At 39.2% G+C, this 17,885-nt stretch overlaps 6 protein-coding genes across 6 annotated transcripts; 3 read left to right on the top strand and 3 right to left on the bottom strand.

Moving 5' to 3' along the window:
- Positions 1–876: 876 nt before the first annotated feature.
- LOC108117055 (translation initiation factor IF-2) lies at positions 877–3,286 on the top strand. Its single transcript, XM_017229228.2, has 2 exons — positions 877–914; positions 980–3,286. Exons 1-2 carry the CDS (start codon positions 884–886, stop codon positions 2,362–2,364), a joined length of 1,416 nt encoding a protein of 471 aa, XP_017084717.2. The 5' UTR covers positions 877–883; the 3' UTR covers positions 2,365–3,286.
- A 228-nt stretch (positions 3,287–3,514) lies between these two features.
- On the bottom strand, positions 3,515–5,837 carry LOC108117043 (peroxidase). The gene is given in 6 exon segments (XM_017229215.2): positions 3,515–3,719; positions 3,782–3,887; positions 3,942–4,137; positions 4,198–4,537; positions 4,599–5,554; positions 5,556–5,837. Coding segments are annotated over 6 exon segments (1,947 nt in total). The 5' UTR covers positions 5,823–5,837; the 3' UTR covers positions 3,515–3,637.
- Positions 5,838–6,119: 282 nt separating this feature from the next.
- LOC108117277 lies at positions 6,120–9,940 on the bottom strand. Its single transcript, XM_017229629.2, is given in 14 exon segments — positions 6,120–6,705; positions 6,767–6,908; positions 6,971–7,102; positions 7,169–7,265; positions 7,317–7,488; positions 7,550–8,368; positions 8,422–8,769; positions 8,823–8,988; positions 9,054–9,080; positions 9,138–9,297; positions 9,356–9,466; positions 9,520–9,639; positions 9,641–9,656; positions 9,791–9,940. Coding segments are annotated over 14 exon segments (2,634 nt in total). The 5' UTR covers positions 9,886–9,940; the 3' UTR covers positions 6,120–6,476.
- A 270-nt stretch (positions 9,941–10,210) lies between these two features.
- On the top strand, positions 10,211–11,373 carry LOC108117278 (putative tRNA (cytidine(32)/guanosine(34)-2'-O)-methyltransferase 1). The gene is made up of 3 exons (XM_017229631.2): positions 10,211–10,433; positions 10,490–11,178; positions 11,233–11,373. Exons 1-3 carry the CDS (start codon positions 10,313–10,315, stop codon positions 11,335–11,337), a joined length of 915 nt encoding a protein of 304 aa, XP_017085120.1. The 5' UTR covers positions 10,211–10,312; the 3' UTR covers positions 11,338–11,373.
- LOC108117279 lies at positions 11,368–12,186 on the bottom strand. Its single transcript, XM_017229632.2, is given in 2 exon segments — positions 11,368–11,742; positions 11,744–12,186. Coding segments are annotated over 2 exon segments (594 nt in total). The 5' UTR covers positions 12,087–12,186; the 3' UTR covers positions 11,368–11,491.
- Positions 12,187–12,513: 327 nt separating this feature from the next.
- On the top strand, positions 12,514–17,544 carry LOC108117252 (protein PAT1 homolog 1). Its single transcript, XM_017229602.2, is given in 7 exon segments — positions 12,514–12,625; positions 12,804–13,304; positions 13,306–13,642; positions 13,937–15,105; positions 15,107–15,466; positions 15,592–15,837; positions 15,894–17,544. Coding segments are annotated over 7 exon segments (2,931 nt in total). The 5' UTR covers positions 12,514–12,586; the 3' UTR covers positions 16,173–17,544.
- The last annotated feature ends 341 nt before the right edge of the window (positions 17,545–17,885 follow it).

Below are 17,885 nucleotides of genomic sequence, written 5' to 3'. Positions count from 1 at the left end.
TGTGAAAAGTGAAATCACAAAGAAATAAAACAATTAAATCAAAGACGACGAATGAATTTAAACATTCAATAACATAGTTCAAAATACAATGGGACATTGTTAAGTCTTATCAGCCAGACAAGTAAAAGTGTTTTTGTTTAAATATATTTTTTAAATCTAAAAATTTCTCAAACATTACCTAAAAGTCTGTTTTCTCATCTTTTTGATAGTCCCACATTTTTTGCAGTTTACATGATAATTTTGGGTAAAAAAACGGGATTAGTAATAAAAAAAATACATAAATGGTTAAAAAATGTTAGCCCAATATTCAGATTTACGATATTAGAGCATCCACACCTTTATTACCCCCCAGATATTTGCTTGTATCATCTAGAATTTCGCTACTTAAAATCAATTTGTATGATCGCCATAAAAAACAAAGACGTTAGTATCTGTAAAAACACATAAGGCAGAGATCGTTCCATTTTTCGGTATCTCTTTTTATTGGTCCATATTAAACAAAACAATGGGTGCAGAATTAGAACAAGAAAGGAAAAATAGGCCAAGATAGAAACTAAAAGTAAATTAACCTTTTTATTTATATATTTATATAGCCTAATAGAAATAATTCAAAATGATATATATACTCGTATTATATAAATTATTATAATTGGTCATAGAAAAATAAACACTAAAGACCACAATTAACACTCAATAATCCATAGCAGACTTGGTTCATTCTGGGGTTAAATTTATGCAAAGTCGTTTAGCTGATATCTGAAATCTGAGATTTGAATTTAACATGTTTCCAATTAACCCATTAAAGTCTCATCTACTTCTATGGGTCTATAAAAGACGAGTTCTCCCCAGAACAGATGTTCATTCACGAATGTAGGGCCTCAAAATGAGGCTGCTCGCGGTCTTGCTGTTATCAGGTGAGTAACCTAAAGATCTTAGCTTAAGAACATTGCCTACTCTAATTTGATTTTCTTTATTTTAGCCATTTTAACTTTCTGCGAGTGCTACTGGACTTTAACCCCAATTCAGCCAGCTAAAACAGAGTCTAGACCAAAAACAAAAAAGAAGTCGAATCCTAAAAACTATGATCTGTACTACTTCAATCCTGAAACGATAGGTTCTTCCCTATACTATGGGCCTCAGACAAATTGTCAGTGTCGCCCCGGACCGCCAGGTCCGCCGGGTCCACCGGGAATTCCTGGCGTGTCGGGTGAAGAAGGACCACCTGGTGAAAAAGGAGATCGAGGAGATCGTGGCGAGCATGGAGCACGTGGAAGAAGAGGGAGGCCGGGTTATCCAGGTCTGCCAGGGCCCATTGGTCCACCAGGAGCTCCTGGAAAATCTTCATCACATCGCCAAAAGCAAGGTCCGACTATCATTTATTTACCAGCAATAAAAGAGGAGCAGCCGCCCAAAAAAGAAACCACAAAGGGCAACGATAAAAGTCCGCCATCAAAACCCGATAACAGGAAAGTGGTAACAAAAACAAATAGACCTCAGGCACCTCCAAATTCCAATGAAATCAAGGTTCTTAAAGTAAGTTCGCCACTGACCCAAAACCACAAAAACTTAAACCGCAAGCGACCAACTGCTTCCCCACTTTCCAATCGGAAGCGAATCAATCAAAGTAACAAGATAAACCCAACGAATAGCAAAAGAAGAACTACGTCCAATGCCCAAAAACATAAAACAAACGCCATCGTTCGCCAACCGACTAATACACAAAAGGTAATTAAAAACTCGAGCAATTTGCATCGCCGACCAATGGCTTCCAAAAACAAGGTAACAAATCGTTTCAAGAAACCCAGTTCAGAAAAAGTTAATACTACCATGAATTTGAATATCACCCAAGTCGGATCACAGCAAAAGAAAAACGTAACCAATAATGGTATAAAAGTTAGTCAAATTAACTACATAATAAATAAAACTACACAGAATGGTGAAGATGCAACACTAAGCAAAGAGCCAGCAGAAATTTCTATATTAAAAGAAATCAAGAAATCACCAACCATGGATTCTCCCATAAATCACAATATTTCATATATATCTAATCCTACTTTGGAAGATTCCAAACTTGGAAACCAAACTCAGACCAGCAATAATCAAATAACAGAAGATAATCAAGACCTTAACCATATAGCACCTTTTAGTGAAATAATGCCTAGTTCTATTGATGAAGTTACAATGAAAAATGATTCAAATATAAAAAGTAGTGAAATTAACAACTTAATAAATCAAACAATACAGAATGATGCCAGTTTAATAATAAACAACGAACCAGCAGCACCAGAAGAAATTGCACCTTCAGTAATAACTAACTTGGAATCTGCGGTGAATCAAAACCAATTTGGAGATATCAAATACTAATGTGGAAGGTGCCAAACTTGAAAATCAAACTCAGCTTAACATTTATAAAAATATTCAAGAAAAGAAAGATCCTAACCTTTTACATAATTTAACTGAAGAGAAACCTGCTACTTTTGATGAATCAACAAATCAATTTGAAACAAATGAAGAACTTAGCCCAATTAACAACCTAACAAGTCAAACAATACAGAATGATGCCGATACGACAATGGACAAAGAAGAAATGTCTGTATTAAATAAAGAAATAAATCCAATAATTCCAAATACTACATTTGAAGATCACAAACTTGAAGGCGAAACTCAGTTTAAAATTGATAAAATAGTAGAGGAAAAGCAAGATCTTAAAAGGACTAGACACATTTACTGAGAAAACGCCTGGTGCTAAAAATGAGACAACTATTAAAATTAGAAACCTTAAAAATGGAAAACGCCGATATAGGGACAGAAAAAGTTATAGAGGACGTCCAAAAACTAACCACCGAAAAACCACAGGAAAAATCAACGAATAATATAGCTAATGATGAAGAAAGTTTAAATGATTTCACTACATTGGAACCCATAACGAGCACCGATAACCCTGAGACTTATCCAACGGAAACCACTGAATCGGCAGAATACACAACACTTGTGCCAGAGAAAATATTAACAATAATAAATGATCATGAATTGGAATCAAGCAATCCAACAGATAAACCAGAAGATTTCACAACAGAAACAACAGAGGCATTAACCACAGAGAAGGACCTTGCCGTCAAGATGATCCGATTATACCTTCAACTCCCAAAGAATCTGCGTTTGGGATTCCTGTATCTATACTAGTAGATACAATGCATGAGGAGATTGAAACTACACAAACTAGCTTAAATATTTCTTAAGTTAAAGAGTCTGAAACAATTATGTTAAATAAAATATTATAAAAGAATTTGTTAGTGTTCTTATTTAAGTAGTGCCTTGATTGATATTGTTCTCATTTACCATTAATGGTAATGCATAAAGAAATATAAACATATTATAAATATGGTTATTTCAGTTTTGTTCAACATTTTTATTTCCTTTTAAATAACTTGTTAACATTAAATAAATATTAGGACAAATTTCCAGACTTTATTTTAAAAAGAAATTCAAAAATTCCAAACCAAACGTTTTTTGTTATTTTTTTGTGTAAAATAGTTGATGGAAATTTCTATGAAATTAAATTTATAAAAAATTTGTGTATCTGAAAGAACAAATTGAGCGTTCCAATATGTTTTAGACACATTTACAAGTAATAACATTAGTGTACAAGTTGAGGCCTGAGATCCTGCCACTTGCTAAGATCAATTTGCGGGATAAAATTGCAGTTGAGTAGTAAGTTACTAAAACAAGAAATATGGGTTTTAGAGGATATTAATTAATATTTAAAGGTGTATAGACTTACTGTGCATTTGGGAAAACAAATACATTTGGCTGAACTAAATGCAGGTAGTTGGCGTTGCTGCAGAACAAACTGGAAAGGCTCACTTTACGGATCTCCGCCAGTTGAGCTGTGGAAACCGAATTGTAATATTCTGTAGGAACAATAATATTTAAAAACTTACCGCGTGAAAAACCTCCTGCGCTCTCCCGCTCAAAGAAGAATCTATCGCCGCGTCTTGTATTCAGGAACTGTTTTCCCACCACACACAAAAGAGTTGGTCCAAATAGAGAATCTGGGACATGGTACTCCAGGGTGCCACCCACACTCAGCTCCACATCATCGGGAGTGGCGTACAATCGGCGCAGCAGCGAAATTTTCTGTAGAAGTTAAATAATAAAATACTTTTGCTTAAAATGAAAACTATCAAGATTAGCCACCTCTCCCGGAATCTCATGAGCGAAATCGGCCCAATCCACAGCTCGTCGCAGGCCGCAAAACTCTCGGACATCATTGTATGAGGCCAAGCCGAAGTCTCTGGCTCTCTGAATATCTATGGACTTAAGATCCGAACCATACTCCTCGAACTCCTTGCGGTTGAAGTAGTGCTTAATCTCTCGATCAATATTTCCATCCGATCGCTTGTGCAGCTGAGTGGCCAAGCCCCTTAACAAAGCATCAAAATTGTCGGACGTGTCAAGAAGACGGATGATTTCCGATCGATCAAGGTAGTCACTCAGGCGCAGTGTCTGGTTAGAGCTTCGATTGGGGGCAACCAGCCTGTAAAATAAAATCACTCTAGTAATGACAGAACCCATTAGGTATTAAACTGAATACTTACGAGAACCATCCAGGGATCTGAGTATGGGCATATCGTAAGGCAGCAGCAGAAAACTCCGCATAAGCAGCAGGATTGATTGTCTCATCGTAGTCGTTGACGTACTCCGTTGGCTCCACAGGATATATCAGACCATTGAGATATGTGTAAGAGCGACCCACAAAAAGCGGTAGCCAGTCGTAGTAGGTTATCTTCTGGAACTGGGCGATGTTGATCTTGCGCGCCTCCTGGAAGATGCGCTCATCGTCGTGATCGGGATTAATCAATGCTAAGTTCTCAGCAAGTCGATTATGCTCCCTAACCAATAGAGTCTGCAGAAGGGCGATGGTGGGCGAGAAACGGTTCCTAATATCCGGCAAGATGTAGCACTCGCTCTTAGCACCGCACTCGCCCGCCTCATTTTGGCTAACCGGTAGCCAATGCTGGCCGTTCGTGTAGCTTGTCTTTAAAAGACCTCCCTTAAACAGGCGTACTCTGCTGTTTTGCAAGGGATTGTTTCCATAGACAGAGGAAAGGTCCAGGTAGGCAGTTGCCACTGTCAGCTTCTCAGGATAAGGTGCTCCACTTTTCGGGCAAATGGCATCAGCTTCGGACACACTGCGGGCAAAGTGCAGACAGGTCTTACCGGTATGATAGGCAATGGGTCCTCCGCGTGGCAAATTGATGGCCAAACAACGAGGGTGACGTGGTTCTGCACAGCAATCCAGAGGAGCTCCCCGTGTGCTCAATTGGCTAATGTCGTGGGCCACAAACTGTCCCCATTGCATGGCCGCCATGGTGCGGAATCTATCGTTCTTCGTTTGTTCGCCGTACAGTGACAAGGATATCAAACGAGCATTCGGAGCCTGTTCCACTTGCCGAGGAGGTAAAAGCCTTTGGTACCGTGAAACAGCAATTCCAAACTCCGGATACTGCAAGTTATTACAGGATCCATCTAAACTCCGGTACTGCAAGTTTCTAGGTATCATTAAGGCAATTGCGAGGCGGAATCCCACACCGTAAGGTCTGATGGGGTCCAGAAGGCTCAGCCCAACTGTTATGCACATTGTTTGAATTGTACTTGGGCATAAAATCCTTGATCAAGGCATCCAAACTTCCGTCACTGACCCCTGGACGCACGTCAAAAGCATTCCGTTTAGACCTTGACAACGGTTCCATCGACGAATAAGGACACTGGCTGGCAACCGCCACGGTCAGCACACTCAAAACCACTATAAAAACTCTCATAGCACCAACGACACCACAAAACATAATGCACCACCAATAACTGGGCGCCTATATATAGATCTACGCCAGTTGATGGCTCGCACGATCTCCGAGCTTCGTATACGTGATAACAGAACGCGAAATTCTTGGTAAGATTGGCAAGATTGAAGAACGTGCAGAAATATGCAAGCATAATTTCCAATATTCGGAAGTCTTAATCTGTAGGCGAATTTCTTAAACAAATAATGTCAACGGGAACGTGTTTACGGTTCGTAAAAAAACAATGGCCAAGTTCTTGCTAAGTGATATATAAAGATAAAAAGATTGAAAGTTTTATTTTTGCCAGCAGCATGAACAATGGAAATAGATAGAGAAATCATAAAGAAGTAAATTAAGTAAAGAGTTCTGACTCACAGTTCTTTTTTTTTTTGTTAAATAACTTTACAAGCTAGTTCTAGAAATATACAACATACGCTTAACTTAAACTAATACATATGTTTGGCTTTCTATTTTCATAAATATAATTTAACTGGAATGTGTCTTTAATTGTATTAAAATAACAAAAATTAGAGTATTTCGGTCTTAAGTGAGAATTAACAGGATGCTTTTAAGCACAACAATTATAAAACTTAAATAAAAATTCAATTCTTATGGAAATATTTGGCACAACTTACCTCACTTATTGGAGTCTACCAAGAAGTGCCTTAAACCTGGTGGCATTAGAATAAAGGAATTAAATAATGTTTTCCATTTGTAATGAAGGCTACTATATTCCATATATAAAGCTGAAGCCTCTGCATTATCAATTAAAGCTTCGACATGTAGTTGCAGTCTTTTTAAAATTAAGGAACAGCTCACAAGTACAGTTTTGGGATAGTCCGGCCCAATATGGGTAACTTCAGTCCTAAAAATTGGTAGTTAGTAAATTATAAACTATATAGGTCTATATAGAATTTTGAACTCACATGATGTTAATATATTGTTCCATAATACTCTGAATTACACGAAGGACTTTCCGATAAGTTTGGACTTCTTTAAAATATATGTCTTCCAGCTCAATTAACTCAACTAAGTGTAACATATTATCGCTGGCATGTTGCAAAAAACCTGTATTAAATATTGTACAATTAGTTCAAGCAAGTTCAGGCTATAAACTCACAGATGCAAACCATTTATTGCTAAAAACATTGAAAATTTAAGGACTCCCATCAAACGTATTTCATCATTTTCTTCGCAATGCAAGGCAAGAAAACTATTATAAGTACCATATAAAATTGACAAGTTCAGTTGTAATTTCGGATCTGTAAAATAAACATAAAATACGTTTATATAGGTAAATACTTGAAAAATGTATTCACTTGATTCACCTTGTCTAGAATGTTTCCAAGCTAAAATTTTGTTATTGATTGCAGAGATGAACGCGTTGTTGTGTCGTAAAAACTCGGGAGAAGCCGTTTTTTCGAACTAAAAATTCAAAAATTAGTAAATGATTTAATAAAATAACCTTATACCTACACTTGGTTTTCCATGATTTATTTTTGAAGAAAAATTTAAGTCTTTGCAGTGTGCTAAGTTCAATATAATGTTCTGATCACGATGTTTGATAAATTCAGGACATAATACTAATTCCTCGCCAATAGCGACATTTCTTTCAGTAACTCCGACAAATTTTCCATTTGGAAGCGATCTGAGAAAAGAACAAAATCATCTTTAAAAAATGTTAACACATATCAAAAGACTAAACTCACATGATTTTAACGTTTTCGGTAGCACAATTTTGTTTAAAGGTATTTAATGTGATACAAAGTGTGGCTTTAGATTGAAAAGTGTTTTCAAATTTGTTGAAATATTGATGAACAAATTCATGAAAATATTTGGCAATAATTGTTAACAATTGGCAGCGTTTTGAAGTGTTAGACATTTCAAGAATCTCATCCACTTGATGAGCTGGTAGGGTTTTCGCTTCCATCAGTTGCTCAACAGTTTCGATTTCACATTTTTTAATGAATATGGAATGAAGTCTATCTACAAACTTAAATATAGGACTGTCTTTAGAAAACTTTTCGTGCATCTCATTTTCGTCCTCAACTAAATTGTCGTGAACTTTATTGTAGCAGTCTACGAAATCAGATCTCCCATCTACTCCATAGTAACTAAACGCATTTGCGATTATACGGTCAATTGGCACTGGAAGTGCATCACACTCGGTGAATTCTTCGTGAGTTTCATTCATGACTTCTCCGAGTTTCGGATAGTAAAACTCATCTCGTTGCGACTTTAATAGCACGTGTCCGGCTAATCGTAACAGCATAGCTGCGATTACAATGATAAGGTCAGTCTTGACAACAGCCAGCAAATAAAAATATTTGTCTGCGAGCTCGGTATCATTGAAAATGAAAACCGACAAACGAAATGCTATTGTTACAATTTCGAAATACTTTTCTTTGGTAATAAGGCTATAGTCTGGTGCTGTGGCAAGTAGTTCTCCAATAATCTTGTACTTTTTATCCTCTTCCTTAGCATGGTCAAGTATAAAGTTCCAAGCTTCACGGGGTTTACTTATTATTCTGTTGGGGGTTAACCATGAATTTAGATAACGGTAAATCGAAACTTAACATACCCGCCTTCCATCGCATAGTCGACTAATGCCGGAAGTATATAATCTCCTGCTTCAACAAATAATCGAAATAGCATCGATGCCTCTAGCATTGGTATCACGCCAATTCTATATCCGTAGCACTCAAATATATGAATATCCGCATCTGATTCCATGCACAACTTTGAACAATATGTTCTATAACGACAGTTTTCACAGGAGTAGAGCAATTCCTGGTGCAATCCACACACATCGCAGTTTAGGAACGGAGCACTGAACTGAAAGCAGACAGGATTTTCCACTAGGACCAATTCTCCTTTGGGAATTTCACGGGAGGCGTACACTCCAGCAGGTTTCTTAGTAGTTTTTTCTCTATACAATAACATGTAATTAACACATAAATAAACCAATCTTTCTTTACTTACAAGTATTCACAGGCTTGGCTGGTATAGGGTATTTTCCGTGAAAGCTTATAGCCCTCATAAGGTATCAGTGACTTACTTTGAACTTTCTTATTAAACTCTACATTCTTCCTAGCTTGGGTTATTCTCTCCTCGTATTGTTCTATAAGGGTAATGAACTGTCCGATTTCTGGGATATATAGTAACATTTAGGTTACATCAGTTATTTAATACGTATATAAAAGTTTTACTCACCGCTTTTATCGGATAATGGTGTTTTCCCTAGAATACATAAATACTGAATTTTATAATAATAATTCAATCAATTTTAAAATTTACCAATGAGGTCTTTTATAGAAGCCAATTTATCTTTCGATGCTTGATATTCCCGATTCATGTAGAGGGATATGCAGAGAAGGATTTGTGAGACTATAGTTCCCGCCGGTGACTTGAGCGTTGGATCCAAAGCCTCGTAAAACAACAAGTCAGTGCAGGCAATCTAAAAGTAATATGACATTATAAACATAGTTTATAATAAATATTTTATGAAGGCCTACCGCATGCTGGTTACTTTTCATATAGAGCAAACTTCGGGCCAAAATAGCGTCTACGAAAGTGGTGGTGGCGGTGGGTGCGCGGCATATGATCTCGTCCAGGCTGTGCAAAGTCTAAAAAAAATTGATTACAACGTGGATAATAATCGTACAAATTGTGCAAATACCTTCATTAACACTTTCGGATTTCTCATTTTCAGACATTCTTTAGAAATATCGAGGCTGTTTTGAGCAGATATTGAAAAGCCGCCAAAAACTGCTTCGCTTTCCTTTCGCAAAACTTTCAAGGAACAGCTCGCATTCTCTAGAATTTTGCAAAAAAAGAAAGTATCTCATGGAGTATATAATAATATTCAGACGTCCTCATGGCAGGATAACGAGTATTTCGCAATAATGGGAAACCTGCGTTGTCATAGATCGATTAGCGTTGGTACTTACATGAGGTTGCGTGGGGACATGACTTTTGACATTGTTACATATTCAGAGTCCTCGGGACAAAGCTCTGACACCATATGCAGTGGTATTCTGTGCATATTTAGCAATTAATTTGGAAAAACCTCTCCAATGCGTGTTTTTAAAGCTCTCGCGCTAACAATGAGACCGTATCGCGTAGCTAATAAAATCCAGGCTCAATTTTTGTATGAATTTACATATAATTGTTCTGTGGAGTCTAAGATACTTTACAACGCATTTTTATTTGCTAGCTTTTTTACCTAAACAAACAAGAATTAACAAACTTTTTATTTTATAATTCTTAAATTTCACCAGAAATAAATTAGTATATGGGGCAAAATCAGAAATTTTAAATTGAAACTGTAAAGAGAATACCCCATATATAACTTGTCTGAGTATATTCATTTGTTTCGCAAATCTAAAAGGGATCCAGTTCTTCCACAGACCATCCCTAATATTTCATCCCAGCATGGGAGTTATTTTCTTCCAGTTATAAAATAGTTTAATATGGGGAAAACATCGAAGGATAAACGCGATATATATTACCGCCAAGCCAAGGAGGAGGGCTGGAGGGCCAGGAGTGCATTCAAGTTACTACACGTGGACGAGGCCTACGGCATTTTAAATGGTAGGTGTTTTATATTTTCTCTCCTCCCCATTTTCGTTTTGCATCCTCTTAATCAGGTGTCCAGCGAGCGGTAGACCTGTGCGCTGCTCCTGGCAGCTGGTCCCAGGTTCTATCGAGGAAACTATATGATCCCTGTCAAACGGATGACGAGAAAGCAGCTGTTAAGATCATAGCCGTTGATCTCCAGGCTATGGCACCAATCAGAGGCATAATCCAACTCCAGGGAGATATCACCAAACAGTCAACAGCAGAAGCAATCATCGGGCACTTTGGCGGCAGTAATGGCGAGAAGGCACAGTTGGTTGTTTGCGATGGAGCCCCCGATGTTACCGGTGTTCACGAAATGGATGAGTACATGCAACATCAATTACTCGTAGCTGCTCTAAGCATTGCCACCTGTGTTCTTGAAACTGGCGGAACTTTTGTTGCCAAGATCTTTAAGGGCAATGCCACATGGCTACTAAGCTCCCAAATGCAAATATTCTTCAAGAAATTCGACATCTACAAGCCACCAAGTTCGCGTCCATCGAGCATCGAAGCATTTGTTGTATGCTCCGATTTCTGCCTGCCCGCGGGGTACATTCCACAAGTGATTAACCCGGCAAGAGATGATATTCGTCTTCTGGCACAAAAAACTGGATCCGATGTCAACCGACGGCTAGTTCCGTTCATAGCTTGCGGAGACTTAAACGGGCTAAGTGATCCTGATGAGGCTCAATCTTCTACATCAGCTGATTCAAAATTGGTAAGTAATATGGACTATTGGTCGGCCTTTTAATTAAAAGCTTGTATTGCACAGAATGTGAAGTATGTTTACGATGCTGTTATGAGCGATGCGGCTTATCCTGCGGAATTTAAAGAAATCCTAAAAGAAGTATACGAAGAACAATTGCAAATCAGCTAAATGTCTCAAAAATAAAACTTAAGGATGCTGTTTAAATTTGTGTATTAAGTGGGCTTGGGATCAGGCAAGTTGAAATATGATACAATTAGGCAACAGTTTAATCGAATACTTAGTTTATTTAATTATTACGTTATTAAGACTACCTTACATCCCCTCATTTTAGCGATAATTTTCGCTGTTCGATTTCCAAGAGTTTCTTTTTTAATTCTATTTTCTCAGCCATCAACTGTTCAATGGCTAAGTGATGTCGCTTGTCTTCAAACAGCTTCTGTTTATACAGGACGAAGAACTCATTGAGAGCGAGATGTGCGCTGTTGGCAGCGTCATGGACCATCTCAATGTTATTGCTAATTTTGTCAAGTAGCGACGTCTTTTCCTCCGCCGCGCGACTGTTGGCCAGCGCCGGAGGTCAGCTCCTCCCACAGTGATTCCAGATTAGTTCGCGTTTCCCACGTCGGATTTTGCAGCATTCGCGGATGCTTCTTCACGAACTCTAGCATTATGACCTCCTGCGTAGAGTTACGCGGTTTCCCTCTATTTCGGTCAATGGCACTACTGCTCTGGGTCTGGAATTTGTAGTGCTTAGTACTCCGGCCAAGTCCTGATGTTGGATGCATTCTGTTCATGTGTTTGCTCAGATTGGTGGTAGTCGTCTTGTAGGATAGCTTAGCCTTGCAGATATTGCACACAGCGAACGTGTCGTCCACCGCCCGGAAGAAGCACCAAATCTCGCTCGTCTTCCGCTTCATTTTGCCCGCTTTAACTGGTCAAAATAAGTAATTGGGAAAAGAAAAACAGACTCGGCGTTGCGTCCGAACCGATAACTGAACCATTAATTTGGAGATGCGCTCGCGGTTCCATATCTCGTGACTGGTTCAAAATATCGAATGCATTGATAAAGGGTACTTGCAAAAATAAATTTAGTTTAGCATGGCCAATCCATATTGTAACATGTCTATAAATTTATTACGGAATCAGACTCATCCATTAAAAGACAAATAATTCTTAATATTTTCTGGTTTATTTAACTTAACATTATTAACCAATCTGTAATTTGATTTTTTATTTTATCTTATGCCATCGTATATATCCCGCCGTTTTATTTGGTTAAGTAGAGCGTGCCACAACCGATATCACCTATCGATACTCTGCTACCCAACCACCCACGCCGCGCTGGTCACACTGGTGTGGTGACAACTTGTCACTGACAAGTCATGATAATTTTTTGTAAAGCAATATATTTATCGCCATGGATGACTCGTTTTTCGGCTTTGACACAAATCTACCGGTAAGCTGTGATCCTGGTACTGCACCAGAAAAATCCGATAGAACGGGCCCGTTCCGGAATCTGCAAATGCACAACGCACACATTATCTTTTCACTCGGCAAAGAAGGGGGCATCGAAGGCCACCGGGGGCAATAAAATGTTCAAATTTCTAATTTACTTATCTTAATTGTATGCCCAGGACGATGAAAGTGGGGATGGACGCATAGGTGAGGCGGAGTACGATGCCCTCAATGACGAAACTTTTGGATCGGCGATAAATGGCGACTGGGAGGAGGCCCATGAGACGATGGTGCGGCTGGGCGGGAATGGCGAAAGGGTACGCAAGCGGCCAGCGGAGTCCAGCGGAAGTACAGAGTTCGCTGATCACGGCAACGGCTCTTTTTTGAGGCACGGCCATCCGCTCTCTTCGGCGCCCTCGTCTAGCGGCTCCACTCCGGCCCCGTTTAATGTCCCCTTCCGGCAGTCGCGGCACATCGGCGACTCCGATCTAGAGCTGAACCTCTCTTCGATGAAGCTGGACGACATGGACCTATCCACGTTCGCGGCTGACAACGAAGCCGGTGGCCTGAGCAATAGAATAAAACTGGACTCAGGCGTCTGGGGATCGCAGACTTTTCCCAATAACCAAAATTTGTTCCGAGAGCCCATGCATAGTGCATTCAAACCGCAGCAACAGCAACCAACATATTCAGCATCAGCAACAACAGATGAAGCCTCAGCAGGAGGCGAATACCAACTTTCCACTGCCTCCACAGGCTTTCCCCAAGATTACAACCCTCGAGGACATAGAACGGAATATGATTATACAGCAAGCCATGCCCAAACAGCAACAACAGCCAAATCAGCCACAAATCGAGCGCAAGATGTTCGATGATTTCAGCCAGGGCAACAGGCAGCAGGTGGCCACGCCAACCATCTTGCAGCAGCAACAATTGCAGCAGCAGCTTCAACAACATCAAATGCAGCAGCAGAAACAACAGTCGCATCAACAGCCTCCACAACAAACGCAGCACAAGGGTGAGCATATTAAAAATCAATTTCTATTGACTTATGCATAACTGCTCCGACTTTCACTTTTAGTCGTAATGGGGATGTAATTTGTGCTTTTTCAGCCAAAATATCAAAATATTGCTCCTAAATTTCCTTAAATTATATAATTATAAAATTTTATAGTATTTATAAGAGTAAAATCCTTTAAATCCTTTAAAAAATATCAACGTTATTGAAAGTCAATTTCACAAAGTACCTCAAAATGAGATAAGAAAACAGAAAAACATCATGGACTGACATTTAATTATCAATTTATTACAGCACCTCCTGGTTTTATGGGAACGCCGCAGACCTCTCCACCTAGGCCAAATTTGGGTTTTCCTGGTCCCCATCCACTGTCCGAGCTACTGCCCACACCGCCTTCGCAGCAACAACAACTGAACGGCATGGGTGGAAACCGAGTACCACCTGGTTTTATTTACCCCCCAGGTTTGCCCGGGAATATGCCGCAGCATCCGCTAATGCCGCAGCATATGCCACCAAATTTTCCACTCCCCGGCGGTAACCAGCGACCACTACCCAATCCGCATGCCCTGCCCACGGCATTGAACAACTTTGCCATGCATCCGAGCTTCAATGCAATGCGTGCCGCTGGTGTGCATCCACCGCCTTTCTTGCAAATGCCCCATCAGCATCAGATTCCACCGCGAATGCTACCGCTACCCCTGCAAGGGGGCAACAGCCTACTAGGTCAACAGCCACCGAACTCCATGTACAACATGTTCAACATGCGTTTGGTGCAGGAGATCCAGCAGAACCATCCGCTACTTCAGCAGGCAGCAGTGGTACGACAAATGCAACAGAGCCGATCCGGATCTGTGGCCAGCGATCGCCAAAAGACCCAGATGCAACAGCAACAACTAGGACGACGTCCAGATGGTACGGGTAATTATCCGCTGGAAGAGTACGATGAGTATGCCAACCTGATGAGCACACGCGATAAGCACTGGCTAATCGGAATCCAGCTGTCGCAGCTGAACACGGATACGCCGTATATCGACGACTACTACTATACGGTGTTCAGGGAGCGCAAGGCCCAGCAGAACGGGCAGATGCGAAACAGCCAGGCGCACAAGGACAATCAGCTGAATCATCCGCTGACCCAGCCACGCGGGCATGCGCAGCTTATTCTCGTGCAGTTGGGCAACAAAAATGGCACACGCAATGGACACGGACGTGAACGTCGCAACTCGGAGAACGCCAATAGTACAGCAGGCAGCACGAACAACGGTTCAGGTGGGAATAACAACAACAACCTGACAGGCTATATATTCTCGCCTCTGAAATTCGAGAATTCGCTTGGAAAACTGCAGTACGGAAGTGTAACAGCGCCGCGAAAAATCATCGATGCTGATATAATGAGTGGTGAATCAAATGCAGATGCCAATCCGACTTCACCCTCCACGAGCTCGACTCCGTTGCCTCATTCTTGCGAGCCATGATGTTAATCCCAGCAGCATGCGAAAGTCACGACATATTCTTCTTTTGATCGAGACGCTGTATCGTTATTTGCTGAAATTAGAGGATCTAGAGAGCCCGGAGGTAATGGCCACCATAGAGTTAAAAAAGAAAAAGGAGGCCGAGCGCATTGCAGCCCTTGAGCAGCTAGAAATGGCAAATAAAACACCCGAAGAGCGTGCCGCTGAAGCCGCTAATCCGCAGACCATGAATCCGCAGCTGAAGAACAAGTTCAACTATGAAGTAGAGACGAACGCTGCGCTGGTCAATAAGTTAAAAGCTGGTCTGGCTTTTGAAAAGGTGGTGTCCATGATGAATGTGCGCAAAGGAAAGGTGAGTTGGTCTCATATTATATTATTTATGAAAACAGGTAGCATTTAAATGATAGAATTGAAAATACTTACAAGAGGTCACTAAAAGTGGTTTATACACCTTACTAAAACAATGTGTCATTGCAGATACTTCTCCGTCGGATTATGCCCTTCATCGCGGATCAAAACATTCGTTGGATCGTGTGGAGCGGTGTATTCTGTTCCCTGCAGACAGTGGTGAAAAAGGACAAAGACGACGTTGAAGGAGTTTTGTACGCGCTCTATCCAGAGTTTAAGAAACACATAAACCACGCCACTTTTGAAATCCTAGTGAGCATTTCAGCTGCCATTACGCTGAATGACAAAAAACTGACTGGAATCTTCTGCAGTCGCGTATGTTAATCTCATTATCAAGTAATGGAATAGTTTTATAATCATTAAATTTACAGTTCGGAATCCTATCGTTGGTTGCCCTGATACTTCGGGCCGAGGAAATATACGTTTCCCAAACTGATGCAACTCTTAGTGAGGAGAACAGACAGAAATGGCGGGAGTTCCTGGCACAGGTCGCGTCCTGCCTCAACCGCACTATTCAAAACCAGACCATATCGGCTGCCATCGAGTCGGATGCGATTCAACCGCTTATGCACCATTTCGATCGGTTTAAAGATCTTAAGCTGGATGCCCTCTTAGCATTAATAACTGAAGCCAGGCATCAAATTGATTAGGTTTGCTTTGCAAGATTTTCATTTCACTTGATTGAGCGTTTTAAATGATTGTGAAATTATGTAGCCGAGTTCGCATTGCTTTACTCAATTACGCATATGTTTGTATAAATTATGTATACAATACTCACATATGCATGACCGTGTTTACTTTTACGCATACTACACAAAAACTTATTGATACAGGGTATAAAAAATCTCATACTGAAATTGAGAAACTACTCAACTGTCAATAAATTTTGATAATAGTTTGTTAGAAACGTTCTTTTATCCAAAATTATGTGCACTGTACAAGAGAGGTAGAGAGAAAGAGAAAAGGAGAGCATGTTTTATAAATAAAATATCGAATGGTTAGTTTTGCCCATTGTACATACTTATGTCATTTTATATTTGATAAGGAGTACTTTTCCGGCATTTCTGTAGAGATTTCTAAAGAATAATCGACCCTCTGTGTAAATTAATATTCTGGTAATATTCTTTTTTTTTTTTTGTCATCGAAATAACAACTGGGCTTTCAATGTATGTAACTTATACCCCTGTTAATAAGGGAATATGATAAATACGTTTAAAATTTTTAAGCACCGATATATATATATATATATGCGCGATTCATGCATACTCATTTAAACGCGCAGCTACAAATATATCAACCTTTTTTCTGGTATTTGTAAATATCGTTTTTTTTGAAATTTTTTACAATAATACATTTTGGGTTTCATTGAATCAAATTTGTGCAAGACCCATTAAATATATAATCGAGACATTCAGCATAAATGTGTACTAAATAATTAGCATTGTGAGAGAAGGTACGGTCAAAAGCGTGTTTATTATAACAAAATGATCAAAATTGTGATACATTTTGACTTTTAAACGTAAACGAAAACCCGATGGTCGGAATGAATTAGTTTAACCCAAAAAAAAAAAAATCAACAAATTTGAAATTAAAAAAAAATACTGCAATTTTCATCAAAACTTCTGTAAAGCAACGGAGAGATATTTGTTGTAAGAATCCGTTGTGGAGCATTTTAATTTTATTTCGTTTTTAATTTTATCTACACTATCATTTCAATGTTGTTTTAAGTAATTTTTTAAAAAACGAAATTCATGTTTTGTATCTGAAAGGAAAGACAAGAGTTTGGCAAACACTTCAAAAACTATTGCTTTTTAAGCAAACAAGAGTCAAAATACGATAGGTGTTTAAGATTGTAAACGCATATACAATAATTATTGTAGTTTTATTTGTATTTATCACACGCAAAAACACGTCAAACATTTAACATAAATATGTTCGCAGATTCAAAGGCAAACTTTTAAAATTGATATAATTTCAAGGAGTATAATAAATAAAACATACCATTTCACAGAACACACCGAACAAAATGATCTAGTAATTATTGGGGGTTTTTCTATTATCATTTTATTATCCTTAGCACTTATTCTTGTTATTTTAATACCTTTATTTAAATGACATTACATCTTTGGTTTCATTTAAAAATTTTACAAATAAAGATCTACTTTGATCTAGTTTATAAATTATAATCATACTTTTATGTCTATAAACAATTATCCCCAGAGTGGGGGCAATCGCATCAACATCAACATCAATGGAGACCGTGTTTTGTGTCTGTCTGTGTTTTGTTTTTGGCGCAGAATCAAGCGTCGAAGTGTCGGCAGTTGCCTGCCCGTAAGGGACATTTTGTTGTGCGGAGGCGCCAA

This window comes from Drosophila eugracilis, unplaced genomic scaffold (genome assembly GCF_018153835.1).
Source record: "Drosophila eugracilis isolate 14026-0451.02 unplaced genomic scaffold, ASM1815383v1 contig_75, whole genome shotgun sequence".
Lineage (NCBI taxonomy): Eukaryota > Metazoa > Arthropoda > Insecta > Diptera > Drosophilidae > Drosophila > Drosophila eugracilis.
The sequence above is the reverse complement of the archived record's forward strand: the minus strand, read 5'-3'. Positions and strand labels throughout refer to the sequence as shown.

What these genes read in the sequence shown, in the direction of transcription:
- LOC108117055 (XM_017229228.2), top strand. Translation starts at nt 884, where the DNA reads ATGAGGCTGCTCGCGGTCTTGCTGTTATCAG. An exon ending in CGCGGTCTTGCTGTTATCAG is followed by an intron (nt 915 to 979) that starts GTGAGTAACCTA and finishes TCTTTATTTTAG; the next exon opens with CCATTTTAACTTTCTGCGAG.
- LOC108117278 (XM_017229631.2), top strand. Translation starts at nt 10,313, where the DNA reads ATGGGGAAAACATCGAAGGATAAACGCGATATATATTACCGCCAAGCC. An exon ending in GGCCTACGGCATTTTAAATG is followed by an intron (nt 10,434 to 10,489) that starts GTAGGTGTTTTA and finishes CCTCTTAATCAG; the next exon opens with GTGTCCAGCGAGCGGTAGAC. An exon ending in CATCAGCTGATTCAAAATTG is followed by an intron (nt 11,179 to 11,232) that starts GTAAGTAATATG and finishes TGTATTGCACAG; the next exon opens with AATGTGAAGTATGTTTACGA.